Source organism: Gavia stellata, chromosome Z (genome assembly GCF_030936135.1).
Source record: "Gavia stellata isolate bGavSte3 chromosome Z, bGavSte3.hap2, whole genome shotgun sequence".
Lineage (NCBI taxonomy): Eukaryota > Metazoa > Chordata > Aves > Gaviiformes > Gaviidae > Gavia > Gavia stellata.
In genome coordinates, this window is record NC_082637.1 from 20,690,222 (window position 1) to 20,707,101 (window position 16,880).

General features: G+C 40.4%; 1 protein-coding gene across 1 annotated transcript in view; it reads right to left on the reverse strand.

Annotated features, from left to right (window-relative positions):
- Positions 1-249: 249 nt before the first annotated feature.
- Positions 250-16,880, reverse strand: part of ANKRD55 (ankyrin repeat domain 55) — a 48,671-nt gene continuing 32,040 nt past the window's right edge. Inside the window, exons 8-11 of the mRNA XM_059834283.1 lie at positions 15,544-15,711; positions 13,316-13,980; positions 7,740-7,841; positions 250-518 (exon numbers count right to left, since the gene is read on the reverse strand). Coding sequence (XP_059690266.1) covers positions 250-518; positions 7,740-7,841; positions 13,316-13,980; positions 15,544-15,711 — 1,204 coding nt within the window. The remainder of the gene's footprint in view (positions 519-7,739; positions 7,842-13,315; positions 13,981-15,543; positions 15,712-16,880) is intronic.

The following is a 16,880-nucleotide window of genomic DNA, read 5'->3' on the forward strand; positions in this document are numbered from 1 at the left end:
TTCACAAAATAGATTTACAGCACATTAAATATTGATTTAGCAATTTCATCATAAACAAAAACTATAATGAAAATGCCTATATAAATACACAGTGCAGCTTTTGTGATGTGCTACCCTTTCTTGTTTTTTGTTCATTTACACTCTAGTTCACAAGAGCATCTTTAGTGCAAATTAATGAGATTTTATTATACATTTTTCTTGTAACAAGCTCTTAGATATATTTCAACTGACTGAGGCCAGTGTAATGAGTTAATTTTCAGCATCTGGTTTGGTGAGAGGTTTCTCAAGCTCTTCTGCAGGGTTAGATTTCTTCTGGCTTGGGATGGCAGGTAGGGCACGGCTTGGTTTCAGAGGCTTTCCTGATAGACCAGGCAAGAGAGAATAGAGCAAATGACTCTGAGAATGTCCCATTTTCTGGGAGCTGGAGGTTGGGGCTGGTGGGAGAGTAACTGCACCAGTCCTTAGGGAATTTAAAGGCAGGGACTTAAACTTCTTAGCACCCTGAGATGGTAGCTGAACTAGAGGAAAAAGAAAAAGAGAGAAAGAGTGCACAGAAAGTGAAAAGCATGACATTTTTACAAATGAGTTTGCTACTTTCTTTGAACTGTTGTTTGTTTATCTTGCATTGTGTGTACTCAAACCTGCATTTGAAAAATGTGATCAAAATATGAGTAAAAAATCGCTGAGGCCTGGCAGGACTAAAGAAAACAACTCCGGTGTTAAGCGATTTACTTTGTGTTTGGTGATCAATAAGACTTGGTAAGTTCAAAGTTTTACTTTGATAAGCAGAGAATTTATAGTTTGTCTGAAGGAGACTTGGTCTGTTTGGAGAGATTTCCACAGGACATTTTTCCATCAAAACCCACAGGCTGACTGAAACAGTTATGTTCCATGGGAATATATTATTTTTAAGAAAAACCTTTGTGGGAGGATGCTCTATTACACAGGGTAAGTTCTGATCACAGTCTTAGGAAGATGAAATGGAATAATGTGTCTGGGTTGCTCTAGGCACAGTCAATCATGAAGATAGGTCCACATGTGCTCTGCAAGTCACAGGCCACAAAAGTTGTCCATTACCCTGTAGCACACTAAGACCCACACTGAAATATAAGAGCCACAGCTGTTGTATGTCTCGTGTGTGTCAGCAGTCTTGTAAGAAACTGTGGATTTAGATCATTCTTAATCTCCATCTCACACTCAGCAGTGTGACATTGTTTATGCTTTAAAGTTAATATAGTTCTATATCTTCTCTAAATTGAAATTCTCAAGGTCCTTCATATTTCCTAATATTTTGAAAGGAGAATTCAAAACCTTAATTGTAGACCTATTTTTCTCTGCCTTGGAATTTACTGTGAATTACATTAACTTCTTTGCATTTAATTCTCCATTTTATTCACAAGCTCTTTGTGTCCAAACAGTTCAGGTTTTTTGGTTTAACCATGTGAAGAGTTCCCTACTGGAGTTAACACCATCTCTGTTTTGGCTACAGAATCTTCCTTGCAATTTTTCACATTAATTTTTCCTTAGTTGCATTCTCATTCCATCTGTGATTTGGCTCCATCTGCATCTGTTGTGATGAATATATGAGAGGCTATTAATGTTTTTCTCTGAGATGTTCTCCTTTGAGTTTCCTCTTACTAGTCATAGCAGCCTCCAGTAGGTTATTTGGATTCTCTGTTTATTTCACTGGCTTCATCTTTGAAAATAACCATAAATGCTTCCTAGTGGTCATGTATTAAAAACCATTCTCTGAACCAAACACTTGTCCTCAGATTGGTATCATGCTTATGTCCTGGTTCTTTACATGCAGGAAGAATCCTGCTAGAAAGCACTCTGCTCAAAAGGTGACCATCTCAGCCTGTCATTATCATTTCCTAGTCAACTCCAAAGAAAACCTGAGTGTTCATGTTTGCATTTTTCCTGACAGCCGCTTTCATTATTCCCTTTTCATAATCTCTGAGAGAAATTTTCCTGGTGCAGGTTCAGGGAAATTCTACAGAAATGAGGAATGGAGAAGAGTATTCTCTCTTAACCCAATGAAAATCTTACGTAATTCCAGAGAAACATCTGAAGTTAATCTAGATTTCGACCGTTTTAGTAGAGGATAAACTGATAAATGAACTAATTTTTATTAGAAGTAACAGACCATATAATCAAGTGGTATGAAGTGAGTAACTACTGCAGTCAATGCACCTGTGATGAGCTGGACCTTACAAGTTAATTTTGATCTTAAAAAAAATCCCCAAACAAAACTAAACATTCAGCACACTTGAGGAACTCATAGGTAGAATAGTGGATGGAGTTTCTTGAGGGCTGTAGAATAAAAAGACAAGAAAAGAGGACTTAAGGAATTTCAAGTCAGTTAACCTAACCTACAAAATCCTAAATACCTAAAATCCTGCCCACAGTTGGTGTTTCTCAGAAGTGAATATTCGAACCTATGAAGTGTGCCTTCTCATCAAGCTCATCAAGCAACACCAAAAATAATAACTGGGATGCTGGGGGAGTGGATGCAGGAGAAGTGAGAAATTATGTAGTTTTAATAAGGATTATTAACTTTGTCACAAAATTTCATAAAAAATAAGGTAGATCCATTACTATAATCTGGACACACAGCTGAGGAAAAAAAGGCAGTCAAGGTGTAATTTCCTGGAGAACAGGTTTACAATGCAAAATAACCTTGATAAATTGGAGAAACAGTAAGAAATTCAGAAAACGGAAGTCAGCAAAGGCAAATGCAAACCACTACACTTAGTGAAAACAAACAAAGAAATCCCAAACCACTGCAAGTCCAAATGTAAGATGGGGAATAACTGGCTAGGGGTGTTACAGTCCTGCAGGTAACTGGGGACAAGGACTGTGCCCGAGTCAGAAATATATTGAAGAAGTTCAAGAAGAAACCCTGCAGCTTCCGTGCCTTGGCAAAGCAGTAGCACACCAGTCTTGTCATGCAAGCCCTTCTGTGTCTGTAGATTTACATAGTAAATAATTAATAAGTCAGAAATTTGCCCTGTTGAAAACAAATGCTACCTCTCTAATGTCTGCAGCAGGCACTGAAAGAGTTTTGTATCTATGTATTTTTTTACTATATACATTATGCAAAAGAGGCTGACATTCTTCTTGCCATATTCCCCTTTACCATATGCCACATACTCATTCATTATTAATTTATCAGGAGCAGTAAGACTCACCAGGTATCTATTTGGGGCAAAGCAGAATCTTTATAGAGAGGATTTAAAAAATCAGTACGTTTTTTTTTCTTTTCATGCTAATTTCAGTACAATTCAAGTTGTGATGGCCTGAGCAGGCACTGTTTATTAGAGCCACCTGGTTTTTGGCAATGTAGTCTAATTCACAGGTCATATTCAAGGTTCATTCATGTTCAGAAGTTCAGGAAATTGCTTAGTTTTCCTTTTAATGAAAAAAATAATACCATTAACGCTTTGTTCATATTGAATTTGTGTGAATCAGGCAGGGCTAAACACAATAAATGAGCCCATTTGCTTTCTGGCACATGATGGAATGCTTTGAGTTCATTGAAATTTTGGTGTGTAAACCAAATGCATATTGAGAGGCTCACTTGTTTCCCTCTTTGGATCATAGGCATATGGTCATGCATTCGAAGTTTACACCTGTGTAAAGTATCTCTAGAACACTTTATGTACTCGATAAGCCCTTACTGATGGGTTTAAGCAGGGCAAAAGCAGTCTGTTTTAACTTCACCGCCATGACTGGGTAGCCATCACAAACCTGTGCTCATTCAAAGAAGTAAAAAACAGCATCCAAACATCAATGCTTTCCACCTACTCCTACATACTGTACTCAGTTTAGGATATTTGGTAAGGATTTCAGGACTGGTACATGGATGGCTTTGAAATAATACATATAATGACTGGTATTAGTATATGTATTGAAACACGTGAGCCTGGACCCAGCACTGGGGTATGTGAGAGACAGAACTCTCAAAGGCTGGTTGCCGTACATCCAGAAGCTATACACAGCAAAAGCACCAGTTATTATTCATGTTCAGAGGGCAGAGTCAGCTACTGAAGACCTAGTGATACAGTAAGAGCTACTAATTCAGGGAGCCTTTTCCACTCAGTAGTGACTCTTGAGTGGCTGCTATTACAAACTGCAAAAGCAAGAATAAGGCTGTCAGGGAGGCATTGCTGAAGGAGTATGTACTCCAGCAGAAGGGATTGCTCTTAGACTGTCATCCTTTTGCAAGCAATGGACCATGGTGGCCCTCTGCAGAGAGGAGGGTACTTTGTGGAATCCTTTGTTGTTAACTTGGGAAAGAAGAAACCTCAAATTATGATGAATAACAGCAAAAACAACCACTGATCCCCAGAAAATATTGTTAAATGACCTGCAGAAATAGGTTTTTTTGTTTTTTTTTTTTTTTGTTCAACAAGTAATATCCTTGCTGTGGCTTCAGACCTAAGCCACATGAAGAAGTGGAAGCAGCAGAGAGCTCTCTAGAAGTCCCATATTTGTTTGGAAAACTATTCTGGCATTGTGTGAGTGGTGTGTGATGGTTGTAAGCCTGTTTTCCAGGGGTCCTTGGGAGAGTCGTGTGATGAGATAGAAAGGGTGTGATGGGGGTGGAGCAGCAGCATCCAGAATAACAGAGATGCCAGGCCGTGCTGAGGCTACTCAAGAAGCCATGGAGGGACCCCTTTGGTGCTGGGAACATCTGGAGGGTGGAAGTTTATAAGCTATGGTTTAAAGTCACTCATGTACTCTTTTCCTATGCTACTGTTTCATTCCTATTATCCTCTTTCTAACTTCTATTTTTAAATGTTTTTGCTTAGAGATTAAAGCATCTCTTCCTTTTTTTTCATTGCCCTTCCTTTTTTGGGAGATGTTTTTCTTTCTGTTAATCTCTGAGTAGTTTCAGTTCTCTTTCTAATTTATGCTTATTTTATTGTTCTAGCTCCCTGGTTGCCTTTTTTGTCGACTGGCTTTGTTGCACATTTGATGGATAAACACAACAAATGTTTATATTCAAACTTCGTTGCTGGACCCATTTGCCTGGATAAAGGCTGTGTCCAGAACAGTAATATTTTTAGGGCTGGATGGAGGATGAGTGAAATATTGGCTCTGAAACAGTTATTTGGAAAGCTCCAGGATAAAATGTGTCATTTGTGTTAACAAAGAAGAAATGTAAATTATTTTGCAAATAACTTTGCTTTTCTGTTATTGGCTTGAACTGGTGTTCAAGCAGTAATGGCACCTGGATAAATGTGTTGTGTTAGTTAATTAAACCGCGATTATTAACTGTGACAATTGTATCTTATTTGTAAAATCCAGTTTTTGGCATGAGACTAGAGTTAAAATCCTGGCTGTTTGTATGAGTTACTGCAAGAACACCAGTGATTATGAAATAATTTTTTTTAGGATTTTGCTTACAACTATGTTTTAACTAGAAGACACAGAGACCATTAGCAGAAAGCTTAAAAATAGAAGACTTGGAGCTGGGGTTTTGAAAGCAGTTAGGTTATTTTCTTTCCTCTGAGCCGACAGGGAATACCACCTCAGTATTCCATATATGTCTACTTTTCTTCTTCCTCTCTTATTTACTGTGCAGCAGCAGTGCAGGATTCTGTTATTTCCCCTGCCTAATCTGATGTTCCCTATAAAGCTGCCTCTGCTGTTTCGTTTTTAGTAATATTGTTATAGCTGCAGAATTGCTTCTGAAACTCAGATCATAAAAGGCAATGAATCTTAAAATGAGCTCTGAAATGTGAGTACTTTAGGACCTGGCTGATCTGCAAAATGACAAATAGTAAACTGCAAATCCTCATCCAAAATACATTGGGGGATTTGCGCTTAGTGGAGCAGTGGAGCAGAAGAATGTGAGGGCAGGACACTGCTGGGAGTAGGGCTAGTGTTTGTATGTGAAGAACACCCCAGTTGCTGGCTGGGACACTCACTAAGTCTTGACACTGTGCTGGGGCTGTGGGAGCAGGGTGAGGCTTTCCCTGCTCTTCAGGACCTTGCTTCTTCCTGCCTTGGGAATGAGGAGCTGGCTGAAAGTGCAGAGGGAAAAAAGCCTGCTGCTCTCTCAATCCTTTTATTTTAGCTCCTGTGTTACAGAAGCTACCCAAACCAGTTGCTGTTAGAATGAGAGAAATGAATGATTCCCATCCTCATGTAAAAGCTAGTCTATCTGCTGTGCTTAAGGCAGAGAGAGATGGAGCATCTTTTCACCTATGTAACATTCAGAAAATGACAAAGTTCTTGGAAACCTGATGATCTTGTTCTAATCCTTTTCCCTCTAAGTTTTGCTAGCAAAAGGACACAAAAATCAGTGTCATGATAATTTTCATGCTGTCTTCAGAAGAGTAATTCCTGATCCTGGCTTTCACCTCACATATCCAACCTTTCTCTGCCATGCAGTCGTCAGGGTGTTGTCATCCATCTCTTTCCGTCCATGCATATCCTGTAAGTCACCATGTTATCATGTCCTGCCCCCTATGAAAAGCTACCAGAGTCATACAGGCATGTGCAATGGGGAGTGAAACCAAGAGTAAAAAATCCTGTGCCTGTGAGAATTCTAGTCATCTCTACTCTGGAAAACAAATGTAGAACCAAACTCTTCTCTGTGTTGACGTACATCGTTTCTACTAGGCCAACTCTATGAAACTCATTGGAGACAAGGGTTGTGATCAGCAGCACAAAGTCCAGCTGGAGGTGGGTCAGTCACTAGTGGAATACCCCAGGAGTTGATACTGGGGCTGGTACTATTTAATGTCTTCATTAGTGACTTGGGCGATGGGGCAGAGTGCACCTTCTGCAAGTTTGCAAATGATGCGAAGCTGGGAGGAGTGGCTGATACAGCAGATGGGTGTGCTGCCATTCAGAGAGACCTTGACAGGCTGGAGAAATCGACGGACAAGACTCTTACAAAGGGAAATGTAAAGTTCTGCACCTGGGGAGGAATAACTCCCTGCACCAATACATGCTGAGGATCAAACAGCTGAAAAGAAGCTTGTCAGAAAGGGACCTGGGAGCCCTGATAACAAGCTGAACATGAGCCAGCAATGTGCCCTTGCGGCAAAGACAGCAAACAGCATCCGGGGCTGAATTAGGAAAAGCGTTGCCAGCACATTGTGGGAAGTGATCCTTCCCCTCTACTCAGCACTGGTGAGACGCATCTGGAGTGCTGTGTCCAGTTCTGGGCCCCCAGTACAAGAGAAGCATGGATATACTAGAGCAAGACCAACAAAAGGCGATGGAGATGATTAAGGGATTGGAGTGTCCAACCTCAAAGAGGAGGCTGAAAGAGCTTGGGACAGTTCAGCCTTGAGAAGAGAAGGCAGCTCAGGGGATCTTGTCAATATGTGTAAATGCCTGATAGGGGGGAGTAATGAAGAGGGAGCCTGACTCTTCTCAGTGGTGTTCTATGAAGGGAAAAGAGTCAATGGGCACAAATAAGTAAGAAGAAACTTTTTTACTCTAGGTGTGGTCAAACACTGGAACATATTGCCCAGAGAAGTTGTGTAGTCCCCATCCTTAGAGGTATTTAAAACCTAAGTGGATGTGATCCTAAGCACCCTGCTGTAGGTGACGTCTCTATGGGCAGGGGGGTTGGACTAGACAATCTCCAAAGGTGCCTTTCAACCTCAGCCATTCTATGATGCTGTGAAAAAGGAACATGAAATCTGTCTCAAGCCCTCAGATGCCAGTGACAGAGGCACACAGTATGACACTAACTGACACTTGCCTGTACTTACTTTTGTGAGAACAGTGGTTGGGTATGGGAGCTAGGCTGTTCCGTACAGGAGTAAGATTTTTTATTTTGGGTTGGTCTACAGACATCTGTTGAAGATTTTTACCTGTGAAAGAAAAAGATAATCTGTTACCATATGAAAATAATTGTAAATAATATGGTGCACTGTAGATCTCTGGCTTCTAGAAGAAAAGAAAACTTACATAATAATTCTCGGGAATATGTAATAACAAGAAACCACTGACTGAAAAAAGCTGTTGCTTTGTTCTCTTTACGTGCATTAAAAAGAGTGACTGATTTAATATAACCTTCATGTGTAAACTTATCCTTTCCTCTCATATAATATAGTAATTGGTCTTAAAATAGGCACGATCCAGTAGCTAGGTCCATGTAAGAGTATTTGGACACTAAATTTGTAGAAACATTCAACTAGATGGGTTTGATTTCAGAATCAAAGCTTTAGTTTGCAAACTTTTCTAATAGGGTCTCAGCCTTTCTAAGTACTAGGATACAAATGGACTTCAATTGCTGTTTGGAAAATGAGACTGGTGGAAGTCTATCAGCAGTAAAGATGAGTTTGAGAGGGTTTTGCTGCAGGTGAAAACATAGCAGAACTGATATAAACTGTTACTGATTCTTATTAAACTGTGTTTGTGGCAATTTCAGTTTTACCAAGAAGAATAGATATTGGAAAATGAAAGGTTAAGTGGCTAACTGTGGCATTTCACCGGCTAAGATTAAAGTTAGGTTTGGTCTACTACTATTAAAAAAGACAGTATGTTAGACGATGTAATGCATTTCACTACACCAAATCAACATTTTCCCCAGATCCTTTTCCTGAGCTGATCATATTCTGTGATGTTTGAGTCCCTCAAATTTTTCTTTTTTGTTATCCCCAGATCTGAGATGAGCCTTGTAAGGAGTCTTGAGTTGCCTTGCCAAACAGCTGCTCATTCAGCATGGCATTGCAACATAGATCATTGTAGAGCAAGCATATGCTCTGTCAGCATGCAGAGATGAGGGGAGGCACAGGCTGGATGCAGTAAGACATCTTAAGCAAGAGGAAGAAATGGAATGGTATAAATTGCCTTTGTGGCTTTGTAGTTGGTACTTGAAAATACCTATGTATTGTTGGGCTGTGCAAGACAGAGCTATAGGAAAATAGTTGCAGAACAGTTTCCTAGAGGTGCACTGAAGTAGTTGTCCAGACTGTTGTAGCTATATTATGGACTAAATGGATTCTGTGTGAAAGGAGATAAAGTGGTGTTTATCAGACAACCCCCCATGTTACAGTGCAGCCTTCAGCTCAGCATGGAGCAAGATTCTGATCCAAAGACCATGGCAGCTGATAGACATTAGATTAATCTGCTGGATCGTGTGAGTAAAGCTGATGTGTATTGGGCTAAAGCATGAAGAACCTCTTAAGCTGTGTCTAACAGAAACAGACTTTGGTTTCCTTTTCCCATGTTTTACTCTTTATTTAGTCTTTAACACTTCTCCAGGGTGATCAAAAAGTGGATGTAAAAGTTGGTAAATTTCTTCTATAGACATTGCATCCACTGTGCACAAAGAAATAAGTATATCAGTTCCAAAATAGCAGAGAATCAAGCCTGCTGCTCCCATTAGTGCAATCCAAGTCATATTGGTTTCAGTGATGCTTATGCTGAGAACTAATGGCTTATTATGTATGTACCATTATAGCTTTGATGATGGGAGGTTGTTTTTTCTATCAAGAGATATGTTTATTTCATAAATGGGGCTATCTGGCAGCAAAACAACAGTACAAAGTATAATCATGTTTGCAAGGCTGATACAAATGCTTGGAAAAGAATCCTTGTCTAAAAGTTCTGGCATCAAGTGGAAGTATTTTTCTGCTTTTCATTTCTATCTGCTCCACATAACATCAGAGAAAAAAGTTTTTCTTTCTTTAAGACATGATTTTTGTCATCCCCAAAAGCATATTTATGATGGCATTTATTTTTGAATGAAATGGGAAGGCAGCAGTTTCATTATTATAAAATGCAGGACTGTTCTGTATTTCATTTTCTTTGCTGGCATTTTTTACAGATCGTTCTTTCATTTTCCTTTGCATTTAGGTAGGTGAACCATATTGTGGTGGGTTTTGTGGAAAAGTTGTAAATGTTATGATGAATGTCCCACTATAAATCAGTCCTTCAGTTTGAGAAAGAAACAGCCACACTGATCAGCTTTGCTCTACTTTTTCCTGGCCAAGAAGTACTTCCTGTTGGACTATACATACTGCTTATGCCAACATAAGCTTAGTAATAGCCTATTTTTTACATTATCTATTCAACCAAATAGAAGGTACTGGGTTGCTGTAATAAAGTATCGCCTTAGACCTGGAAGGTTAGTAATAAAAAAGATGAGTGGGTGACAGAAGAAGGCTCCAGCTGGTTAGAAGGTGCTAAGAGCTGCCTTACATTTGAGACAGGCTTCCTTTTACCCGTATCACTTGGAATTTCTCTACTTACAGCATTTTGCCTGTGGAAAGTAGATGGCAGTACATTTTGCAAAAAGAGATGATGGCAAAGCTCATAAATACAAAATGCTTCAGATTGTGGGTGTCAGCTCAGCACTGTGGCTGGCAAGCACTCTTGCAATATTGACAGTAGTTTTTGGTATAGTCTATCTTTGCTCTCCCCAGCGGAGGGCAAGACAAAGTAGTTATTCTGAGAGAAACCAGTGGCATGATAGTAAGGTAAGTCTCATTCCTACCCACAGCAACCGCTCCTCTTTGTGTAAGTGCTAAGGCTCAGCCAGTAAATTGACTCATCTTTCATTTCCAGGAGCCCAGAAAACAGAACAAAAACCTCCAAAAATCCCCATTTATGTGCCAGCTGCCTTAGTAGCAATAAGCACAAAAATTAGCTCTGACTTTAATAAAAGACATGGTCATGCAAGACAATCAACACTGTGTGTCAGCTGAGAAAATAATTTTCAAATTGAGTCCCCCTAGATTATTGATACCCATAATCCTGCCCTGGATATTCAGTGATTAGGAAATTACATGTAGCCCCCACAGTCATGACTTGAGAAATGGAGTATTAACACTTCAGTGTTCTTGAAAGACCAGATGTTGTTTTTTCCCTCAGTCAGGCCTCCTGCAGAAAAAAAACCAACAAGGAAATATCTTTCCTCAGAGAGAGCTGCCTGCACAGCGCTGCCCGCTGGGCTGGAGCCAGGCTTTCTTTGCTTCTGATCCCTCTAAGTCCTGCAGGCACAGTGCACTGGAGACCTGGAAGCCTGGAGCTCATACAGTAAATGCAGTTCTAATTCACAGCAAGTCAGGTGGCTTTAATTAAGGGGCAGACAAATTTAAACCACACACATAGGCATGAAGAGGGTTAAGCAGATCTTTTTATCGTGAAGAAATTAGACAGTATCTGGGTTGTGCAATGTATTCCTGTGAGACACTCTCTGCCTCCTTACAAGCTCTTAATTCACATGCTTCAGTGGAAGTCCTTTTTGCCAGCTACAGTAATCTTTTTATTGTTGGAAAGTTTTATTAAAGGGAGCTGGTACACAGAGAACTGGGCTTGAAGCAGACTGAGGCTTTTTTTTCTCTGAGGGAGATGATAAACTGTCAGAGATAAAATTACTTACTCTTCCTTTGGATGTGCAAAAACAGCTCCCATTGTAAAAGTTAGAAGATTTCCCATAACTGATAGGATTTTGCCCTCATTCATGCATGTAGACTGCTGGTCCTATGCTGAGTCCTTGTGCAGATCATAGAGCACTGAGTGGATGCACAGGGTCCATCCAGCTAGTTGCAACTTTTTGTCATAGGATGCTCATAGTAAACTACCTGTCCTTCTGTCCAGAGCAAACAAGGATTTAACCATACATTATTCTACAGTCTTAAGAAGAATCTGTAATCACATTTTAAATAACCTGGTAGTTACATCCACATCAAATGCATTCCTAATCTAGCTAATTCCACCAAGAAATGGTTCCCCATAGTTGTCCTCAGGTTTGGTTTATCCAGTTTGAGTTCATTCCTCCTCCTACTGTCAACATGTATGATCTCAAATATCTCAGTGTCACTGTACCCTATTACATTTAGGTTGTAAAGAAGCCCTGCAGGTTTTCTTGTCTTCCATATGTGAGCTGAACCTTGCAGAGTTCAGTGTAGAAAGAGTCGTGCTGCTAGCTATGTGGAGTTTGGGGTTTGTATGGTTGAGTGAATAGCTGAAGAGTGCACACTAAAAAAGTAGTGACACCTATAGAAAAGGTCTATCAAGCTTTCAGGAATGTGGCCTGATGCTCAGGAATTGGAACTTTTTGAATAGCTCCTTTTCACCCTGAAAAACTATTTCCAGCCTTTATTTGCACAACGTAGAATGACCTGTCATTCTGAAATTGCCATCTCTACTCTCATTATTAGAGATGTGAACAAAGATTTGCTATTTTATAGATCCCTTTGCTTAGGAGTCAGCACAGTTTGCACTATCATGCAAGCTCAGATAGTGACCTGACCTAACTGAGGGTTCTTCTCAGACAGGGTTTCTGTTCACTCCTCTTTTCACTGGAGGATAACGGCTCATGTCTGTTGGGGTGAGGGTAGATTAACTTATTGTGTAATATTTACTCCTTGTAGTGGTGTACTGGTAAGTTTGGGGATTGCTTTTGCTTGCTTCGTTTTCAGTTAGATATTACAGTGGTTGGAAGGCATGCTAGATGTGTTTAATTTTGGCATGGGACTAATCCCAAAGGAGACAAAGCTGGAGACATTGATATGTTGAAGTAAACTCCAGCATGCAGGCCAGCCAGCCAGATTCATTTAAACATGGATGTGAGTCAAACAAAGTACTAGATGCGAATCCTGCCAAACCCTGGTTTCAAGTTTACTTCAAAATTCTGATGCTCTGCTTCATTACTGTTGTATTACAGTTTCCAAACCACAACACAAAAGCATTTACTTTGTCTCTGTAAATTTAGCAGCCTGAATTCAGCTTTGGAGAAACCATAAGAACAGCATATTAGACCAAAATGCTGGCACTCAGGGTGGGAGAAGTGGGAAGAGATGACACGACAGCCTGGGGTCAGAATATGTCTATAAGGGGAAAGTGGCATGGTGCAGAGCCGTGCAGCATAGCACACATAGACTTACCTGGTTGGATCCAAAAGCAGCTCTCAGCACAGTTAGAGATTTGAGTGCAGTACAGTTCCTTTGCACATCTAGTTCCAGGACTAAATGCAGACACAAGGCAGCAGGCATGGCAGTGGATGTTAACATGCAATTCACAAAGCACATCATAGATAATCTGGAGGCACTTACCTTGCTCAGGTATCTTACATGCTTCCTAACTACCTGCATTTTTGCTTGCTCATCAGACCTACTTAAATCTCGTTTCCCATGCGTAAGCACCTTGCTTTAGCTGTCAGCTGATGTCCTGTCCATACGCTATCTGAGATTGCTACTACATACAGGGAGAAGAAACTGAAAAAGATACTAAAGAAATAGAAATGTCATGGATCAGACTTACCTATTTTTTCTGACTCAGCTTGCCACACCAGTAGAGATTATAGAATTTGGGAGATAGAGAAGAAAGAAATTACCTGATGGAGAACTGGGAAGTGAGGGAAGGCGGGGAGGGCACAAAAGCACATGGTGAGACCTTTCAGAGTTTAAGCCATTTATCAGTTTGGCTGAAGGAGTCCTAGTACAGACTTTGTAGGAGAGTAGTCGGTTAGAGTCTGTGTTCCAGGGGTCATCCAACAAAGCCTGGCAGCTGCTTCTGTGGTCCAGCAAGTTGTGTTCACTCCTACTCTTTTGAGACTTGTGTGCAAAATGATGGGTGCTGGTGCTGGAGGAGAAGCTTGATGTTGTGCTCTGTGAAGCAGTTAGGAAGGAATTGCTCGCAGTGATTGGGGGGAGGCTCTGGGTTCTGATGGGCAGAAGCCCCTGACAGTCTGGTTGCTTCTTTTCTGGTATGAGGTACTTTGTGTCTGTGCTCCTTATTTTAAATTCAGCGGTGGTCACACACTGATCTGGAATGTCTTTGCAGTTTGTGTCCATAATGCAATCAAAAGTGGTGATGATGTCATCTACTTCTGAGGTCTCTTCTCTAGGATATCGGTCTCTGCTTCTCTCCTTCTGACTGGTTTTCTGATCATCTTTCTTCTTTTTGCAAGAGAAGATGTGGTTCAGCATACTGAATCGTCCTTCTTTCTTTAGGAGTCTGTTGTTCTGGGAGGAAAACTGATGAACTGGCTCAGATCTACTGGAAGTACAAATCAAAATGTGATGTCATTATTGCCAAATAATGAAAAAAAAATACTGCCTGTGTTAGCCCATGAAATGGGGTATATACTGTTCAGATGCATTTGCAGGGGTGGTTCAAGGAGGCAAAAAGTTAGGACTCTAAATTTGTAATTAACAAAGACTGAAAATGATACTGTGTTACTTTACTCTTTCTAATGGGGTTCATTTCCTTACACCCATTCTAATGTAGGCTCAGTGTAGCTATCAGGAAAAAAACCAAACAAACTTCTCTGGCTTCAGCATCTACCAGCTGCAGAATCATTATTCTTAATGGTGAGGCAAGATCCAATAATAAGAAGAACATGCTGGGATCTTTAAAACCAAGTGGTCTTTGTATTATGTCATTTTTGGAAAATGGTATTTCCAACAGCACAGTCATTGCTAACACTGTAACAAAGGCACTAGTTCACCATTCCTTCCCTCCCTTTCCCTTTCCCTTTCCCTTTCCCTTTCCCTTTCCCTTTCCCTTTCCCTTTCCCTTTCCCTTTCCCTTTCCCTTTCCCTTTCCCTTTCCCTTTCCCTTTCCCTTGCCCTTGCCCTTGCCCTTGCCCTTGCCCTTGCCCTGCCCCTGCCCCTGCCCCCCCTTCCCCTTTTCCCTTTTCGCTTTTCCCTTTGCCTTGCCTTGTCTGTACTAAAAAGGCCCAGCACAGTTTCAGATCTTTCAAGATAATTACCTACAGTGGTGCTGCTGTAGTGGTTTTTAGATGAGGTTTTGACTAATCAACATTTCAGACCTACTCTGACAGGCAGAGCGCAGGAGGAGGAGGAGGAGAGGTTATGTTACCAATGTCTCACAGTTTGTAACACAGGAAATAATACTAACTGCTGACTGGAAAAGAGGGGAAAGCACGAAGAAATGTGATGATAAATGTCTTTGTAAGTGCATGCTTATTTACCAAAGCTGAAGAATTGAAATGAATTGAATGACAGCTGCTGAAACATGAGAAATACAAAGAGAGAAGAAGATCATAAGCAATGGTAAAAGAATTTTACTTTTTAACAGAAAAAAGCTCAGAATAAGAAGAGACAATCAAGGTACAGAACTAAAGAAGGCTAGGAAAACACTGCCAAACCCTTAGCCTGAGGATGAAAACTTGAAATTTATTTTATTATCTATCTGGCAAAGTTGCTTTTGTGTTCAGTCTATCCTTCTGTCTGATTACATGAACACACAGATAGTGCATAGAGATTTCAAAAAAGTGGAAGGCATATATCTGAGCACAGAAATTATTCTGTAAGATGCATTTTCTGCATGAAGGTGACTGAGCAAGAGCTATACTCATATCTTCTCATTTCAGAACCCTCTGCTGACCGGTAGACTAGCACAGTAACTGCAGTGATGAGTCTTCAGTAGATGACTAATTCTAACGTTGCTATTTTGGTGGAAAACTTGAACTGAGTATTGCATATGAATTGAGGAGACATCACCCAGGGCTCAAACCCTTCAGTAGCATACAAAAAGTAATAGATTTGTTTTCTAGTCAGTGGCAACATGTGAGCAAGACGTGAACTTTTGCTTTACCTGCTCTCCTGAGACAGCAGCTTGATGCATGCTGTGTGCCCACAATACATTGCATATGTCAGAGGAGTGTTTTCATTGATGTCTCGAGGGCTGCTGTCTATCCCCAGCTCTAGCAGTGTCTGCACACAGTCAGCTTTCCCTGCTGCTGCAGCCCAGTGCAAAGGTGTCCTACAGAAAAGGGGGAGTATCATAAAAATAGATGAATAAATTTACTAGTGAAACTATTAATGACATAATGAGGTGTGCTTCTATGCTACTCGTCCAAATTCACGACATCCATTTTAAGGAATTCTGCAGCAACGTATCCCACACTGATGTAGCTGCCAGTGGTGGTAATAAGGCCATAGACTGGTATCTATCTATGTGCATCTATTTAGCTGTAGAGAAAGCAGATATGAGGCTGCAGAATGCCTATATGTGCTACATAATAGCATCTCTTCTGCTGCTGGAGTTGCAGAGTGGGAGGAATGCCTGAAGTTTTCAGAGCAGAACTTGAAACAAATCTTTGTAGTGTCCACTGCATAGGGACAAGCTCTTCTCATCTTTACACCAAATACAATTAGCAATGATTGGCTCAGGGCTCTCCATGAAGGTAATAGGAGAAGAAGCCTCCCCTAGATGAATGAGAAAAACTGGGCACATCTACCAGATTGTCATTGCCCATTTGACAGTTTCTGTGTTCTTTGATGGGCACAGACTGGAGCAGATATAATTGTCTTGAATCTCTGTAGGAGAATCAAACTGATTTTCTGCTTGGCAGAAGATTTGCATCTTGTCTTTGGGAACTTTTGTCCAGTTTCCAAATTGTAATATTTTGCTCTTGTGAAAAATCTGAAAGCACAGAAAACACCATAAGAAAACTGTGCAAGAATAAAAAAACAAAATTGACTTTTCTCTGCTGTTTCTTTGCCATCTCAGTGATTTCAGATGGGTGCAGTCAGAAACACAATGGAATGGAAATCTACTGTGTGTTTATAGTGCACAGCTTATCTTTTCCCCTCTTCAAATATAATACCTTCTATGGAAATATGTGAGAACATGTAATAGGAAGTCGTGTCTTTCTGAGGTCTTAAGTGTAGTTAAACTCCTCCTTTCACCCTTTTTTCCACAGAAACACAGCCTTCTCAACTACATTTTACTGATGTTTAGAAACTTCTCCAGAACCCTGTTGGTTTTATTTCTGTTCCATTTTATTGCACTTTTCCATGAAGAGTGCTGTTATTTTAAGTACCTGAAAGCCTAAGCCAAGAAAACCTTGGCTTTTGCTCCACTGAGCAGGATAATCGATGCGAACAGTCAGTGGTTCTGTTTGCATTAAATAAATTTATGAGCAAAGT